At 45.0% G+C, this 18,492-nt stretch overlaps 2 protein-coding genes across 2 annotated transcripts; both read left to right on the top strand.

Annotated features, from left to right (window-relative positions):
- Positions 1 to 6,733: 6,733 nt before the first annotated feature.
- SLC10A4 (solute carrier family 10 member 4) lies at positions 6,734 to 11,924 on the top strand (the record flags this gene model as incomplete). The annotated part of the gene is made up of 3 exons (XM_082653274.1): positions 6,734 to 7,329; positions 8,105 to 8,315; positions 11,412 to 11,924. 3 exons carry the CDS (start codon positions 6,734 to 6,736, stop codon positions 11,922 to 11,924), a joined length of 1,320 nt encoding a protein of 439 aa, XP_082509400.1.
- Positions 11,925 to 13,336: 1,412 nt separating this feature from the next.
- ZAR1 (zygote arrest 1) lies at positions 13,337 to 17,606 on the top strand (the record flags this gene model as incomplete). The annotated part of the gene is made up of 4 exons (XM_082653491.1): positions 13,337 to 14,191; positions 15,875 to 15,967; positions 16,052 to 16,126; positions 17,396 to 17,606. 4 exons carry the CDS (start codon positions 13,337 to 13,339, stop codon positions 17,537 to 17,539), a joined length of 1,167 nt encoding a protein of 388 aa, XP_082509617.1. The 3' UTR covers positions 17,540 to 17,606.
- Positions 17,607 to 18,492: the final 886 nt, after the last annotated feature.

Below are 18,492 nucleotides of genomic sequence, written 5' to 3'. Positions count from 1 at the left end.
GCCAGAGCTTTGAACTGTGTCAGCATCAGTGCTTTCTCTCCATTGACTTCGTACAACCGTTAGCAAGATGTGTCCTAAGGTAAGTGCTTCTTTGCTTTATGCCATTTTGGTTTATCAAAGGTTTCATAGGAAGCTCTGCTTTGGGAGAGTGGGGAAACCTTTAATGCAGGCCAACATTTTAAGTGTGGAATGCATTTTGGACACAGAAGATAGTCCCTGGTTATATCTGTCATTAGCTAGTTATGAAGTATGATTAACACTGTTAGAAATTGACATTTATCTGTAAAATAGGCTTAATTATATAAATCAGGCGTAATCACCCGGCCATGTTGCTTTTAGGTACAAACAAGCTGAGAGGAATATTCCTATCAACTCTCCCATTTGACAGCTTCTATTAAAAGAAAATCTTCCCGCTTCCTTTCAACAAAAGTGGCCAAATGTTATTGCAATTCAAGTTGCTTCAAGGAATTTAGAAAACCTATGTGTTTTATTACTTAAAACACAATAAATTACTATATACTCAATCTACTTGTTTGACAATTTCAGTTTCTTTGAGAGGGTGGTGCTGAGAGAAGAGATAAAGCAAGTATAAGAATGCAAAAATCATCCATCATCCAATATATTTTGAATACATTGGCCCAATCTTTTTGAATGCAAATATATAAATATTTTTAAAGAAACTGGGGCCAAACTGTACGTACATTCTGTTATATAATTTACTTTCTTCCTATCAGATTTTTAAGCTTTTTAATAGTGTATACTCTTCTATTATATGAATAAAGCATAATATATACTCAACCAATTGCATATTGCTGAATATTTAGGTTTTTCTAACTTTTTTTCTGTTGCCACAGTCTTATTTTAGCTTCCTGCATAGATTGTCTGCAATTCAGATGATTTCTCTAAGTCAGCAGAGTGAGCACCTAATGTTTCTGCCTGCCCAAAATCCATTTTTCCTCTGTCTGTTAACAGCACCCAATATTCTGTTGGGGAATCCCTGGCCCAAATCTGAGTTCATGTGTCTTGAGTGGGAATGAGACTACCCCCAAGTTCAAGGGAGAGCATTCCATCTTGTGGCTATAACAACTTTTTCAAGGATAGGCACAGTTCCCCTGCATGGGTCAAATTTATCCCAGGACTTTTTTTTTTTTTTTTCTTGCGGTACGCAGGCCTCTCACTGTTGTGGCCTCTCCCGTTGCGGAGCACAGGCTCCGGACATGCAGGCTCAGCGGCCATGGCTCACGGGCCCAGCCGCTCCGCGGCATGTGGGATCTTCCCGGACCGGGGCACGAACCCATGTCCCCTGCATCAGCAGGCGGACTCTCAACCACTGCGCCACCAGGGAAGCCCTATCCCAGGACTTTTATGAAAATTATTGGGAAGTAAGCATTCTCATTCCATGGTTGGTTCTGAGCTGGTGGATATTTCTGGATTTGTCCAGCCCCCTAGGGAGAAAGGGAACATAAAAATGAAGATGACAGTGGAAAGCAGAGCTGAGAAATGGACAGAGACCCAGTCCTCACTATAACCTGGGAGCCAGCCACACCAGGAGATTTTTTCATTCTTGTGAGTCACTAAATTCCCTTTTTGGTTTAAACCAATTTGAGTCAGTGTTTCTGGCACCTTGCTTGAAATAATCCTAATTAAAAAAAAAATGTCCATCAGAACTGTATTATCAAATTTCTTTCCCCAGAAGTTGTATCGAATAACCCCTACCGTCAAAGCTGTGCTTCTATTGCATTTCCACCATTAAATGTTGTTACTTTGAGACACTATTTGACTTTTTTTGAAGTTTCATAGTTTATGTTTATTTAAATACTAGCGAGGTAAAACTTTTCCTATTTAATAAATAGAATGTAATTTGTCTATTGTAAATTGTATCTTTTGCCTATTTTTCTCTATCAACCTATGGCCTATGGATTGATTACATGATTTGCCCTTTGATACTTGTGGAATGTATTTTTCCTCTAGATTTAAGCTTTAAAAAATAACGTTTACATTTTTCTGATTATAAAATATATTTACAAAGGAATTTGGAAAACACAGTAAAACACAAAGAAGAAAATAAAAATCACTTTTAATACTACCACTCAGATATAATATACACTGGAGAAATTCCCTCTAAGTTTACATATATTTCATATACTTACTAGAATATAAGTGTATGTTAATATGTGTTTATAGCTTTTTAAATTGCTTTATCACTTAAGATTATGTCAACAAGGAATTCCTCCCTTGTCATTAAATATTCCTCAAAATGGGTCTTGGACCCTCTGAGAAAAGTCATGAACTCACATTTCGGGAAAAAAATGTACGTATATAGAGAAGTTGATACATTATTTCAGGAGGGTCACATATTCATCCTGGACCAGATTAGGAACTCTGGTTGTAAGCACGATTCTTAGCATCTGCATAGCAGTCTTTTGTATTAGTACATTTGTATTTATTAATTTTTTTAATCGAAGTATAGTTGATTTACAATGTTTCAGGTGTACAGCAAAGTGATTCAGTTATATCTATATCTATATAGCCATATATCTTCTTTTTCACATTCTTTTCCATTATAGTTTATTTCAAGATATTGAATACAGTTCCCTGTGCTATACAGTAGGTCCTTGTTGTTTACCTATTTTATATATAGTAGTGCATGCCTGTTAATCCCAAGTTCCTAATTTATCCCTCCTCCACCCATTTCCCCCTTTGGCAACCATAAGTTTGTTTTCTATGTCTGTGACTCTATTTCTGTTTTGTAAATAAATTCATTTGTATCATTTTTTAAGATTTCACATATAAGTGATATCATATAATATTTGTCTTTTTCCGTCTGACTTACTTCACTTAGTATGATAACCTCTAGGTCTATCCATGTTGCTGCAAATGACATTATTTCATTCTTTTTAATGGCTGAGTAATATTCCATTGTATATATGGACCACATCTTCTTTATCCATTCATCTGTCGATGGACATTTAGGTTGTTTCCATATCTTGGCTACTGTAAATAGTGCTGCAGAGAACACTGGAGTGCCTGTATCTTTTTGAATTAGAGTTTTCATGTTTTCCAGATATATGCCCAGGAATGGGATTGCCGGATCATATGGTAACTTTATTTAAGGTTATTCCTATTCAACCACATCATATTCGGTTTAGGAGGACAGACTTTGGGATCCAAAAACTTGAGTTCAAAGCCTAGCTCTATCCCTACTAGGGGGTGACTTGGCAAATTTCTTTCTCTCTCTCCTTTTTTTTTTTTTTTTTGACTTGGCAAATTTCTAACCTCATTAAGCCTGTTATGAAGATTGAGTGAGATGATCCATGATTAAAAGCTTAGTAGATTGTCTGTATGTAAGCATTCAATGTAGCTCTCTTTTTTTTTTAATTCCCTGATTGTTTTCTTGGATAAACACCTAGAAATAGAATTGCTGGATCAAAGGAGATGTACATTTTTAGGACTACTCTCATCAACACCAAGTTTTCTTCTAGAAAGTATACACCGCTAGCAGGATGAGAGGGTATGCAGTTGATAGTATCCTTGCCACCATAACATGATATAATTTATGTCAGTTTTTTCTGACAGTGGAAAAATGGCATCTATAGGGTTGGCCAAAAAGTTCGTTCGGGCTTTCCATAACATCTTACAGAAAACCCGAACAAACTTTTTGGCCAATCCAATAGTTGCTTCAATTTAATTTCTTTGGTTTTTCCTTTTTGTGATCTTGTGTGTCTACTCATATCATTTGCCTTTTTCCCTATTGTATTGCTTGTTCTTGTTAATTTGTAAAACTGTTTTATAAATTAATGATACTAGCTCTTGGTTTTACATACGTTGCAAATATTTTTCTCATTTTATAATTTGCTTTTAGTTTTTTAAATGCTCTTCTGACAACACCAAAGGTAAAAATTCTTATATAGCCGTATCTACTGAGCTTCCCATTATGATTTCTTCTGTTACTTTTTTGCTTGGGAAGATTTTCCCTATCCAAAGATGAGATAAATACTAGCTAATATTTTTCTCCAGCATTTTGTTCCATCATTATTATTTCTTTAATCCATCTGGAATTAATTTTGGTGTACGCTGTGCAAGAAGGCTCTAAATTTATTTTCCCCCAAATGGCATATTTTCCATCTATGTTGTCATCTCTCCCTTCTATGTATTTTCTCCCTTCTGGGTGGGCCAGACTCTCCTTGGTGGCAGCAAGAGTAAAGGTAAGGCAATTGAGAAAGAGAAGTGACCCATGCCAGCTTGCCAAAATCACCTCATCTGGAGAACTAGCTCTGTTTTCTAATCCTGGGCTTTTCTCCTAAGTAGTGAAGGAGATCAGAAGGAAGAGGGGAGGCAAGAACATCTGCTTTATTTACAACAATCACACCAGGTGTGCAGGCCTCAAGAAGTCCTCAAGGCTGCAGGTTGAGCATGATCCTGCTGATTTACAACCCAAGCCCAATACTTTCTGATTTTTGCTCTTCACCCACTGCACAAATCACCTCCCATATCCCTCCCCAAACCCCAAGAGGAGCTAGTTGGATGAGTTGGCCTGCCTCTAACTATGGCTTACTTAATTTGATTGTGGATTTTAATATCATTAACACAAGGAGGGGGCAAATTGGAGTGGTGTCTGCAGAGTTGGGCTTCAGCTCATGCTCTGCCATTTGTGTTCTTGGCTTATCTCATCCTGTGGTTCAAAGAATGTAAAGGTTCCACAGTCCTCCTCCTTATCTTGTCTGTCCACATGTCTCCCCTGGATATACTCACTTAACCAAAGTATTTGGGTAGCATGTTTCTTTATTTATCTGCACATAAGCCTAAATGAAAACTTGGAATATTTTTGGTCACATCCCACTTCCTTCAAAGCTCTACAGATATTAATGCATTGTTTTCTTGGGTTTATTGTTTTGGGGAAGTATGAGGGTATATTATTTTCTTAAATGCTTGCAGAAGCACTGCCCTCATGGAATGTATGGTCTGATGGCGAAGAAAGAAATTACTCATTTGTGATTGAGTGCAGTATTCTGTGAATTTAATCATATTTTTCATATTCTCTGTCATTTTCCTGAGATTTGGGGAGGAGAGAAGATAAACACATGAGCTCAGTCCACCATTGGGAAATGGAAGTCACCCAGTCTCCTCTGGTGTCAGAAAAGGGGGTAGGGACAAGTTTCCAGGAGGAAGGATTCACTCTAGGATCTAGGCTCCACACAGACTAACCATGGGCTAAGACTTCACCCTAGAAATTCCCACTGTTGGCTTTCACAGATCAACTGGCTATCCCTTATTTTTTTTTTTTTTTTTTTTTTTTTGCGGTATGCGGGCCTCTCACTGCTGTGGCCTCTCCCGTCGCGGAGCACAGGCTCCGGACGCACAGGCTCAGCGTCCATGGCTCATGGGCCTAGCCGCTCCGCGGCATGTGGGATCTTCCCGGACCGGGGCACGAACCCATGTCCCCTGCATCGGCAGGCGGACTCTCAACCACTGCGCCACCAGGGAAGCCCAATAATTGGCTATCACTTTATGGTCACAGCCTTCTCCAATGGCTCTGCCTCCTTGGTATGAAGAGAAGTCCCTTTCCTTTGTAGATGCATCTAGAGACTCCCATAAAGTTGTTGAGTCAACATTTCCAAGAACTCTGCATTTGATTTGTTTGGGGATAAAGCTGTCTGAAGCAGGGAATCTCACAACTTTATTTCTCTTCAGTCCTTTAATCCTAAGGCCAGGGCTGTACTCAAAACACTTCATAAATCTATGGCCACTGAAGTAGCCTCTCCCCATCTGCCAATAACTTCCCAAATACACATTTTTCACGGAGACTGTACTTAGCAGAGCTCTTCAATGCACGCTTTAATACCATATTCGCGGTGCACACTGAGCCAGCTGCTTCCGGGTTTGGCTGATGAGGCTGAGATTTCCCTGTGCCTTGGATTCCTGGTGTGGAAAAATCGAGCTAACAGTATCTCTCCCACGGCTCTGCTGTCAGAAAATCAAATGAAATAATGCACACACACATGCACAAGACCTGGCTCAAACCCCACCAATATTATTACTTTTTACTTTAAGTTGGAACACAAAAATCTTATTTAAAAATTGTAAGTTAAAACCAGATATTGTGTCTTACTACCAGAGGGCAGCTCCTATTAAGTCAGGCACCCCTCGGGATGCTAGCGGTTGCAAGCTCTTTGAACAGTGTGTATGATGTATGTGCGTCCATAGACAAACTCCTCTCTCTCTCTCTCTCTCTCTCTCTCTCTCTCTCTCTCTCTCTCTCTCTCGATGTCTGGCTTTCCAGATTTCATTATCAAAGAGGCACAGCCCATCAGAGAACTTGGTCAGCAGCCAGGCACAGTTTTTTCTTCTTCTTGTCCTTTGTCAGGTCTTTGTTCCGCCCCTGGCTACACTCTAACAGAACCACTTACTGGTGATTAAAAGGAGGGGACTCGGCGGCGGGGGCGGCGCCTGCGGGCGCGGGGGCCCAGCGATTGGGTTCACCCTCGGGGGCTGCGCTTTCTTAAGTGCCAGCCAGCGGCCTTCGGCCGACCCCCAGCCGAGCACCGACCCGTTGCCCCGGACGTCAGCCGCGCGTAGCACAGCCTTGCCACCGGCTCCCGTTTGGCGGGTGCGGACGGGCGGACAGACAGACGGACGGCGGTGGCGACGAAGGCGCAGAGTCGCGCGCGGCGGGAGGGCAGAGAAATCCGCAGGGCGGGCAGGAGCCAGACTCGCAGCCTCCCGCCGAAGCGCCATGGACGGCACCGGCAACGCCACCCTGCTCTTCGGCCCGTCCTCGCTGCAGCCGGACAACTACACCTTGTCGCCCAACGCCAGCAGCCTGAGCCCCGGCCCAGACGCCCCCCTGGCGCCCGCCTCCAGCGCCGGCCCCAGCCCCGGGCTCAGTGTCGCGCCGGGGCCCGGCGTCAGTTTCAGCCCCGGCCCCACTCCGACCCTGACGCCGACGGCCGGCTGCTTCGCGGGTGGCGCCGCCGGCCCGAGTCCTACCCTGTTCGCTCAGCCCGAGGCCGCCCACGAGCCCCCGTTCTGGGACACGCCGCTGAACCACGGGCTGAACGTGTTTGTGGGCGCCGCCCTATGCATCACCATGCTGGGCCTGGGCTGCACGGTGGACATGAACCACTTCGGGGCGCACGTCCGTCGGCCGGTGGGCGCGCTGCTGGCCGCGGTCTGCCAGTTCGGCTTCTTGCCGCTGCTGGCCTTCCTGTTGGCGCTCACCTTCTCCTTGGACGGGTCGGCCGCCGTGGCGGTGCTCCTCTGTGGCTGCTGTCCCGGCGGGAATCTCTCCAACCTGATGTCCCTGCTGGTTGACGGCGACATGAACCTCAGGTACGGAGCTGCTGTCCGGTAGGCATCTCTCTTCTCCCAGTCAACCGCGTGTACAGCCATGCGTTCAAGACCAAGGAGGGAGGAAGGAGATGTGGTTAGAATGAGGCGCGGAAGAGGGGAGAAGAAACTGGAGATGATGGGGATGCCTGGGCTTTGGAAGTCCAGGCAAACATGAAGAGGTAGGGTTGGAGGGGAGAAGATCTAGACGGGGACAGAGGTGCTCTGAGGGTCTTGGGGTCTCATCCACAACTGCCTCCCCACCCTCCCTGAGTGTTGGGCTGTCAGTGCAGGTTTGCAGGCCCCGGAAGACAAAGGAAACTGGGAAGTCCGAAACCAGGACTCACGGGAAATGTAAAAGCAAAATAGGACTATTGGCTCCAGTAAAGAAAGTAATCTCATATATAAGACAATATAATTGAGGTTAATCCAACAAGTAGTATTCAGCAGCTTTACCATGCCTCATAGGGTGCTTTGGAGGATTAAAAAGAAAACAAAAATGTTCCTGGCTCTCACAGTCATCCAGACTGTAACCAGCTCAATAGGCTGTATAAAGCAGAGGGCAGCAGCCCTGAGATTTTTCTTCTCCTGCCTGGAGTTCACGTTTCAGTTGGGCTTAGCCATGCTGCTCTCTTGGTGCTCCCCTGGGATGAAGCAGGTTCTTCCCTGACTTCAAGCTGGGGGACTTGCAGTCTCCCCCGTTCTCTTCTACCCAATGTTCAAGCAAGTTCTTTGGCTCAAAACCCATTCCAACTTCTGTCCATTCCCTTTTCTGCAGCATCATCATGACCATCTCTTCCACGCTCCTGGCCCTGGTCTTGATGCCCCTGTGCCTGTGGATCTACAGCCGGGCTTGGATCAACACTCCTCTGGTGCAGTTACTGCCCATAGGGACAGTGATCCTGACTCTCTGCAGCACTCTCATCCCTATTGGTTTGGGCGTCTTCATTCGCTACAAATACAACCGGGTGGCTGACTACATTGTGAAGGTAAGGTCACTCTTCACTTTGCATACTTTACACACGTAGAGAGTCCTTGGTCTCTGACCCATGGCTGAAACAGTGAGAAGTTTGGGAAAGAGAAGTAAGGAAGAAAAGGACTGGGTAGCCCTTGCATGGATAAACTTAAAAAAAAAAAAAGAAAAGTTTATGCCACAAATATAACTTCTGTTCCATCTTTTGGAACTTCAAAAATAATAGCTTTAATTAAGACACCGGGTTAATTAAAAACAGCATAAGAGAACTATCAGTATTCATAGGAGGAAACAGACCATGGGGGGAAAAGATGACAGTGCAATTAAATGGCAACCTGTTTTCCACTAAGAAGTCATGTATTACTAAAAATCAAAGCAGGTAAAATAAAATTAATATGATTTGTGCAGTACTTTTGAAATGCATTACAGTACTCTACTTTTTAAAAGTGGAACTCTAATTCTGAGAAACTCTGTAGAAGTTTCCTTTAAAATGTTTTATTAATTTTCCAAAAGTAAGTTTACACTAATAAGACAAAAAGTAATTTAAAAGTTACATCGTAAAAAAATTACATCATAGAATATAATAGAATACACAAAACATTGGCTTTAAAGCACAAAATAAAATTAGGTCCTGGGTAAATAATGCAGAATATATTCACATTACTAAATTTGTGTTTCTTTTCCCTTCCCCATTGCAATATTTCATTTTTAAAGGTAGTGGAAGCATGGGATTTCTATTATTTTGTGCAATATTTCCAAAATTGCTTTATTTTAAAAAATTGATACTTTTTGTAGCAGTAGAGATTTTGTAATAGTTGATTGGAGAAAAAATTTAAATATTTCTAAATTAAACTTTCTTTGAAAACTCAAAAGTAGTAGTAAATAAGAATAAATCATGAACAGGATTCTCATTTTAGGAAGTTAATCAAATAAAATACATAACGAATTAGTCTAATTAGTGTAAAATGTACATGCAAATTCCTTCAGACAATGAAGAGAAAAAGGACCACTCTAATGTTTCAATTATGTAGATTCAAGAAGACAATTTTTTGTGTTTTACTTATACCAAAGTAATCTGATTATACAGAGGGGCTAACTTTTATTAATATGAAAAATAGAGGGCTCTTTTCAGTACATATATCCAGCCTTGAGTAAAAAAATTATGCTCTATTGTAAGCGTATATATACTCTGAATGTAATAAATATATATGTACATGTAAATATACATATTTGTTATATGTTATACATAACATATCTATAGATCATTTTGAGATCACTAAGAACTTACTAAGCTTGATCATTAAGGTAATACTATTAATGTGATGGCATTTACTATAAAACCTTGGGAATTCTAAGAGAAAGTCAAATAACCTATTTCCACGCTAAAAACAGGTAAACATATTTAAATAACAGACAATTCAATAGGATAGTGTAACTTTGAGTTTAAGCTGAACCTATTCCATAGCCAGCACACTCATTAAGATCCACTTCATAATATTTTTATACTTTTGCAAACACTTTAAAATGAGCATTCAGTGTCAGTGTTCACCCAAATGATTTTAAATGGTTCAAAGGAAATGTTAGAGCCAATATTTTCACAACGAAGAATCAGATTTCCTCTCAAAGCTATTGATGTAGACACACTCTGAAACTTAATATAAGTTTTGATTTATAAAAGTTTGGTTTCTGCTAATTGTACATTTGTAACATGAGTATCTTATATAATAATTACTTCAGCACCATTTAGGGTAGACTTTTTTGACCAGCCCAGTTAAATTTTGAATAATCTTTTAAAGAATATAAAGTATATGCCAATCCCATAGACTCCAAAGGGGTATCCTCCCAGATGTCTAGGGAACCAGAAGCAACACTTAAACTGTTCTGGATCTGTAGTCCCCCTCACAGACACCCACCCAATCCCCTCCCCCATTAAAAAAGAAAGCTACCGATCTGAAGGAGAACTAGGAGAAGGATTTTTAGGTTTCCACCTTACCATTTACAAGCCTGTCTTATTTGCATGAGTGAAATGTACCAGTCAGACATCAAGATGACACACTGTTTTATACAGTCAATGGTTTTTATCTAAAATCCTTCTATTATATATAATAATTCCTAAGCGTCATTAGAGACTTACATGTGGGAGTTTTCTCATGAACAGGTGAAAAAGCAGGGAGTTGCAGGATTACAAAGAATTCCTCACATCTTATGTTTACATTTTTTTCTTTTCTCTTACCTAATCTAAGAGTTGTAATTGTTTGGGTACTGCTAACAATTCTCTGAGCTATAAAGTATTTTGAAGGTTAAAAATATCAGACACTCAGTTTCATAAATCAACAGGCTTTTATGTCCTGTGTAAAACCAGAACTAATTTCTTATGGAAAACACTGGGTCCTGTTCAGGGAAAGCAATGTCCATCTGTCCACTCTATTCATCAGACCATACCTGGTGTCTTGTACTCAATTCTAACTGCTCTGTTTTTAAGAGGCACATTCACAAATTAAACAAATGCTCAGAACAGTCAGGACTCCAAAACAGTTATGGAATGGAGGCTGAAAGCCTGGGACAGTCTGCCCCCAGAGAAGAGTAGCCTTCCCCTCATAACTGGTTTTTAAACTTCTGGAGGCTGTTTTGCAGGAGTAGACGTCTGTCTGTGCTGCTCCTGAGGGCCTATCCAAGACAATGGCTGGCAGTTATAGAAGGCAAATGGTCACTAGACATAAAGACAGGTTGCCAAACAATTAGAGCTGTCTGACACAGCCTGGATGCCTCCTGAAGAGGTGATCTACCCATCTTCAGAAATACTCTGTCAGAGACTTTTTTTTTTTTTTGCGGTACGCGGGCCTCTCACTGTTGTGGCCTCTCCCGCTCCGCGGCATGTGGGATCTTCCCAGACTGGGGCACGAACCCGTGTCCCCTGCATCGGCAGGCGGACTCTCAACCACTGCGCCACCAGGGAAGCCCTGTCAGAGACTTTCAATGGCGAAGATCTCCATTCTGTGTGGGAGGTCAGACTAGATGACTCTCCTCTTCCAAGAGCCCAGGATCCCCTTGCCTGAATCCCTCTTCAACTACCTTATTTTTGATGGCTTGTTTATCCCTGTTCTTTTACTAGGTTTCCCTGTGGTCTCTGCTAATGACGCTGGTGGTCCTTTTCATAATGACCTGCACTATGTTAGGACCCAAACTGCTGGCAAGTATTCCTGCAGCTGTTTATGTGGTAGCGATTTTTATGCCGTTGGCAGGCTACGCCTCAGGCTATGGCTTAGCTGCTGTCTTCCATCTTCCACCCAACTGCAAGAGGACTGTGTGCCTGGAAACAGGGAGCCAGAACGTGCAGCTCTGTACCGCCATTCTAAAACTGGCCTTTCCACCGCAAAACATAGGAAGTATGTACATGTTTCCCTTGCTTTATGCCCTTTTCCAGTCTGCAGAAGCAGGGATTTTTGTTTTAATATATAAAATGTATGGGAGTGGAATATTGTACAAGCAAGATCCTCTAGATGAGGATGAAGATACAGATATTTCTTATAAGAAACTAAAAGAAGAGGAAATGGCAGACACTTCTTATGGCACAGTGAAAGCAGATAATTTAATTATGATGGAAACCACTCAGACTTCGCTCTAAATAGAGATACACAAGAGAGTTTATCTTGCTGAAATATTACTTCATGTTTATGGTCTGTGGTAGTGTCTATGGTTTACATAAAGAACAACAATTGGTTCACATTATTATACATGTAGCAGTTTTGATCTGCCCACCATAAGGTTGCATTGGTATATTAACCAAGCGTTTTCATAAATTACAAATCAATGTCGTAATATAACTTGCACCTGGGATTGCTAGGGTGCCGCCTGAACAAATGTGCTTTTTGGGTTTTTCATCGTTACCGATTTCTATGATCGTTTCAAATATGTTAACTCTTAGAAAACAGGGTCTTGGAAATGTAGAATTTTGACGCACTATCTTATATGAGTAAAAACACGCTATATTTGTAAAGCATAATTGAGTTTAATGTACTTGTTGTTAAAAAAAAGTGTGCTTGCTCAGCTTATAAATACTTGACATTGTTAAAATTTGACCTGTATTCAGAAGAATCCCCAAACAGGTCTATTAAACAATGAAATATAGTATTTTATTGTCCAACCTGTATCAAATCAGAGAAAAATTACATTAACGTATTTGATTACTCGACCTGGTATCTATTTGTAACGAGCAGCCAACGTGTTTCTAGTGGACAAGGCATTTGCTTTCAGCTGGGGACTGATTTGGTCTTCTGCATTTGTGTAAACACACCCTAAATCAGTTTCTCTTTTGGAAAGTTTATTTGGTTAGGAAAATCCGTAGAGCGACTGTCTACCCCAGAGAAGAGCAACAGTTATCAGACCCTCGTGGTACTCAACAGCACCACCTGGTCACCGTTTGAGGTGGGGGGTTGGGGGCGCGGCGGGGGTGGAGTACGTTCTCCAAAGGGAGAAAACGATTAGCCTAGTCACAGATGCCCTGGAATGCTTTCCCTATGCACTTACTGAAAGGGTTCAAGGCGTAGATTTCTCAGGGCAGCCCTGAGATGATGAAATAACCTACAATCTGAGATCGTAGGTATCAGACCCAGAGCAGTTCCCCCAAATCTTCGCATTTTTGCTCACTAGCCAGAGGCAATCAGCCTCGCCTCAGCTTCCCGGGCGGCGCCGACGATCACCCAGGGCTGGGGACCACCTGGCTCAGCGAATCGCCGTTATGGTTCTGTTGGTATCCTCTTCACCTGGAGCTAGTTCACTTACAGACCAGTTCTGCTTCGCAAAGAAAGCCTTCTTTGCAGATCATCTCAGGGTATTTGTGCCAACCTCCGGGTGTGGAAAGTTCCCACACCGAGAAAGTCTGGCAGGGGCCCCTCCGGCGGGGACACCAGCGGGTGGCGGGGAGGGTGCGGGGGGCCGAGCAGCGCGGCCAGCGGGGGTGGGGCCCGCGCCCGGCTGCCCCCGGGAGGTCGCTTATTTAGGACGCAGGGGGCGGGCAGGAGCGGCAGGGGTTCGCTGATGGCTGCTCTGGGGGACGAGGTGCTGGACGCTTACATGTACCCGGCGTGCGCCCTCTACTCGTACCCGTACCCCTACCCCTACCCGGCCGCCGCCAAGGGCAAGGGAGCGGCGGGCGGGGGAGGCTGGCGGCACCGGGACGGCGGCTACCCTCCCGTTTCCTCCTCCTCTGACGGCGCGGCCTCGTCGTCTTTCCCGGGCTACGGGCAGCTAGCGGCCGCCGAGTACTTCCACAGCTACCAGCGGGCGCAGCTCATGGCCCTCCTGTCGCAGGTGGGCCCCGGCCTCGCCCCGCGGCCCGGCCGCGCCAGCATTCGGGACGTGGCTGTGCAGGTGAACCCGCGCCGCGACGTCTCCGTGCAGTGCTCGCTGGGGCGGCGTACGCTGCTGCGCAGGGCCCGCGAGCCCGGCCCTGAGCCCGAGGGCGCGGCGGGCGCGGGCGGCAGCTGCCCGGCCTCCCCGGAGCTGGCCCGCCGGGGCCCCGAGCAGGGCAGCCCGCCGAGCGGCGCCCCGCGGCCCGTGCGCTTCCCGCGCACCGTGGCGGTGTACTCGCCCGTGGCTTCCCGCCGCCTTTCCACCCTCCTGGAAGGGGCCGAGACTGCGGCGGCCGAGCAGAGGCCCGGGGCGCCGGACGGAGAGCGAGGGCCGCCAGCTGCGAGGACCCGAGGCCCCGAGGAGGGAGAGGGGTCGGCGAGGAAGGATCCCCAACGGCCGCAGTCCGAGGAGGACGAGGCCCAGGCCGGCGTACCGGCGAGCAGGGAGCAGCCCCCGCCGGTGGCCGGCGCCCCGGACGCCGCGGGCGAGAGGTGGTCGCCGCGGAGCCCCCAGCCGGGCAAGGAGCGCCTGCGCTTCCAGGTGAGTCCCGAGTCGGCCAGGGAACCGGCGGGGGAGCCCCAGGGCTGTGCGCCCTCCTGGCTCGCGTCCCCGTCCCCGCCCCGCGGCTGCTCGCGACAAGTGGAGGCGCGCGCTCCCTTAGGCGCGGGCACTTCTGTGTGCCTTTCGGCAGCTGCTGAAGTCGTCTTTCTCCGGCAGAATTCAATCCAGTGTAGCTTGCGTGTTGCTGCGATGGTAAAACACCGGTTGCACAGGGGTGGCCGAGGAAACGCCCTTTTAACATTCTTATTCCGAGCGTATTTGCTGTATCAAGCTCTGACCACGGGAGTGTAGTCCTGTGTTGATCCTGCACTGGGTGATCTAGGATGGGTCTCGGAACATCAGAAGGTGAACTTAACTGGCAAAGGGAGTTGATTGCCAAGGATCCCACTCACATTTTCTCATTCGGTGTGTTAGAAACCGTTAACAGTTGACTTCTGGGGTCCTAGTCAGGATCTTCTCTTGCCCTTAAGACGCACCCCTCTTCAGAAATCTAAGAGTACTGCTGGAGCATCTGTGCTGGGCTGCATTGCTGCGTGAGAGGAGCAGGCTTGGAAGGCCAGTTGGTACTTGCCTGAAACTGGAAGGGCTGGAGCACACTGAGGGGTTGTAACCCAGGGGAGTGGAAAGGCTGGAGAGGTATTAAGAGGCCCGGAAGAGTCCTTTTGGGGTCTCTTCCAGGCTCCCCAGGGCTGTTTAGTGGGGGAGGGGGAACACAGAGTGAATCAAGTTTGTGCACAAGCTGTGTGTGATCTTAAGTCTTTACCTTCCTGGGCTTCAGTTTGCTCACCTGTGAAATTGCTCAGTGTCCTCCAAAGTTCCTTCCAATTCTAAAGGCCTAACTCCAAAAACTTGTTTACAACTTGTTTCTCACTGAGAAGAAGAACTTAAGAATAAGGTAATACTACTTTTGTTCATATTATGTGTGAATTATGGCTTATCCGTATTTTAGATTCCCAGCACCACTCTTTGGTGGAAACTTAATTAGCAGCATAGAGAACTTTTTTTTTTTTTTTTTTTTATGGTACGCGGGCCTCTCACTGTTGTGGCCTCTCCCGTTGCGGAGCACAGGCTCCGGACGCGCAGGCTCAGTGGCCATGGCTCACGGGCCCAGCCGCTCCGCGGCATGTCTTCCCGGACCGGGTCACGAACCCGTGTCCCCTGCATCGGCAGGCGGACTCTCAACCACTGCGCCACCAGGGAAGCCCATAGAGAACTTTTTTCAAGGTGTTCACCCAAGATCACTTTAGGATGCAGAGTCTAGTTTCTTTTCTTGAGTTTAACCACTTCATTCACGTGTGTTCTAAGATCAGACCTATTCTACAGAGAGAAGCCCTCCCCAAAGAATCCCAAAGTTCAGGAACTCTGTGTTTGGCTTTCCCCTTGCCTGCCTGAGGGAAAACACCTGCTTAGTAATCTGTTAATTTGCTTTATGAACCAAGATAATCTGCTACATAAATTCCGGTGGGCCCTTGCTTTTCTACTTGATTAAGCCATTAGCTTTCGTAATGATTACGTCGTGGAGACGGACTTGAACCTGATTCTACTTTCCTCCAAGATATGGAGTGGAGTTGCCAGTTTTAAGTGTCAGATCCTTTCCAAGCTTCTGAGATGAAGGCTAATTCAGATGTCATGTTGGTTGAACTCTGCTCTCCTTTTGCTCAGTTCTTAGAACAGAAATATGGCTACTATCACTGCAAGGACTGCAACATCCGATGGGAAAGTGCCTACGTGTGGTGTGTACAGGGCACTAACAAGGTAAGAAATGCCCTGTAACTGGCGTCATCCTGACAAAAGGTTCAGGAGGGTTTTGCTCTAAGTTTTTCCTCTTTCCCATCACAGGTTTACTACAAGCAGTTTTGCAGAACATGTCAGAAGTCTTATAACCCTTACCGAGTGGAGGATATCACCTGTCAAGTAAATTGAATGTTTGTATTTTGTGTTTGAACTGGGTAGTGATTAGAAGATTTGGAGGTAGTTTCTTGAATGTATTTCCTAAAAGAGCCTAGATTCCCAGTGACCTGAGGTTTTGATTTCTTTCTGGAAGGAGTTGTAGAAATAATACTTAACTGGGAAACAAGGCCTTGGTGTTAGGTTTTCTCCTGCTCTTGCAGACCTCGGTCATGTGAACGTCTCTAGAAGCTGTTGCGTCACTTGCAGTGTGGAAGAATGTTTGCTTTGCCTGAGACTCAGCTGAATGTAGGAGAAAGTAAACCTAGAAAACAGATTATCTTTCTACTATTATGAAGTAGTAAAGGTTGACGGCTTTACCCAAATGCATTTTATGAAGCACATACGCAAGTTAAAGTACTTAGTAAAAGCACGGGTTTTTTAAAGTTTCCATTCTGCCTGTGAGTTCAGGAAGGGATTTGTTTTAAAGTCAACCTAAGCTGCTTTAGCTTTAACCCTAAGCTTTATGGGGTTAACTGGTAACACGTTGCTTGTTACTGTTAACTGAGCACTGCACTGTGATAAAGGGCTCTGATCATCGAAGAGGGAGAAGTGACTACACTTGCCTGTTAATCACACAGCTAGTGGAGCTTGACTTGCCAGCAGAGACACAGCCTAATCAACGCACTTGGCTCCAGGTGGATGCCGGAAGCATGAACACCGCAGGGTGGGTGGAGAGAAATTAAGTATGGAAAACGTAGACTAATCTAGATCTTGGGAGAGTAGGGTAGATTCTCAAGTAGGAGAGAGGAGTTTGACAATGAAAGCGAACTTTCTAACCACTCTGCTCTTGGCCCGGCAGTTGCTGCTCTGCCTTCTGCCTCAGCTTGCGGTCCTTCGGAGCAGGGAGAAGGGCCGAGGTCAGCCACTGGTGCCGGGCCTGCTAGTGGTTCCTGGTCTCACACCTTCGATGTTGTTAAACTCCTCTCTCCTGCTCGCTTGTTCTCCACCCTTCAAGGGCAGGGACAGATTTCCTCTTAAGCTGTTTTAAAAGAAACTTCACACAATTCAGCATTGAATCCTGTGCAACGTGGGAGCAGGACTGCATGATAAAATGGTCTACTCCTCCCATCCTTCTCCTTGCTAGGAAGGGATGTAGACAGAACAAGATTAGCACAGGACTTTGCTGAGCGTGCATTCAGTTAGTATTTGAATGGACTAGAAAAATAACTTTGAAGTTCCAGGACATCACCAAGCGTTTATGTTCTGTATGTACTTCTCACTTTTTTTTTTCAGAATTGTAAACAGACTAGATGCTCCTGCCCAGTAAAAGTTCGCCACGTGGACCCCAAAAGGCCCCACCGTCAAGATCTGTGTGGGAGATGCAAAGGCAAACGCTTATCCTGTGACAGCACTTTCAGTTTCAAATATATCATTTAAATGAATGTGAAAAAACCAAAACCCTGGTCCCGCCGAACGTGTGCTAGTGGAGCAGACAAGTGAGCTTTTTTCCGTGCCCCTCTTCCTCCTCTCTGCCGCTCCCTCAAAGTACTTCTTGAAAGGCTGTATTTGACAAAGCTTGTCAAATAAAAGCATTGCAAAACAATTGATACACTGCGTAAAATCCTTAAGATTTAGGAGAGCCTGTCTTAACAGTCTGGGCCTTTTACTTTAATATCTGTCCATTGCTTACAGAGCAACCGGGCTCTGAACTAGGTTAGTCACTTGAGAGAAAAGTGTAGAGGGACTCACATGTGAGGTTTACTACGTGTAGGTCTGTAGGGCTGATGCCTATAAGAAATTAATTGAATAAAAAGCCATCTATTAAAATGAGCATCCTTCTGGGGCAGGTGGAGGCTAGAGCCAGGCCTTGACGTTTGAGGGGACTCTGATGTTTGGGGATGGGTAACGCAGAGTCAGAACCCAGAATGGATGGCCTACAGCTGATCTCGGTTTAGTCGGTGCTGAGGGAGAAAGGCTGTGAGCGCTGGTGACTTGCTAATCACGATGTCACCGGTACGGATGGGAACAGGGTGGTTAAGGGCAGCTTTAAGATGTTAAGTAACTTCAAGTGGACTTCAGCTGGTAATTTGTTAACTTAAAAAAAAAAAAAGCCCTCCTAAATGTATTTAAAGATTCAGTTAGAGGCAGCTTTATTTCGCCTTTGTCATTATGCGCTTGCAGTTCTGTAAGTGGAAACGGTGTTTGGCGCCATCTAACACAGGGATTCTCATCCTAACCTGGTTACCAAGCTTTCTACCCGATTACCAAGAAAACACTGAGACCCGGCACCAGCGCTCTCCTCGTGCAGGGATAGGGTGGGGGATGACGTGAGGGATTTTAATGAAATCAGAGTTGAGAGCTGTTGATTTCTTGGTTACAGAAACCACATA

This window comes from Grampus griseus, assembly GCF_964374135.1.
Source record: "Grampus griseus genome assembly, chromosome: 4".
In the NCBI taxonomy this organism is placed as follows: domain Eukaryota; kingdom Metazoa; phylum Chordata; class Mammalia; order Artiodactyla; family Delphinidae; genus Grampus; species Grampus griseus.
The sequence above is the reverse complement of the archived record's forward strand: the minus strand, read 5'-3'. Positions and strand labels throughout refer to the sequence as shown.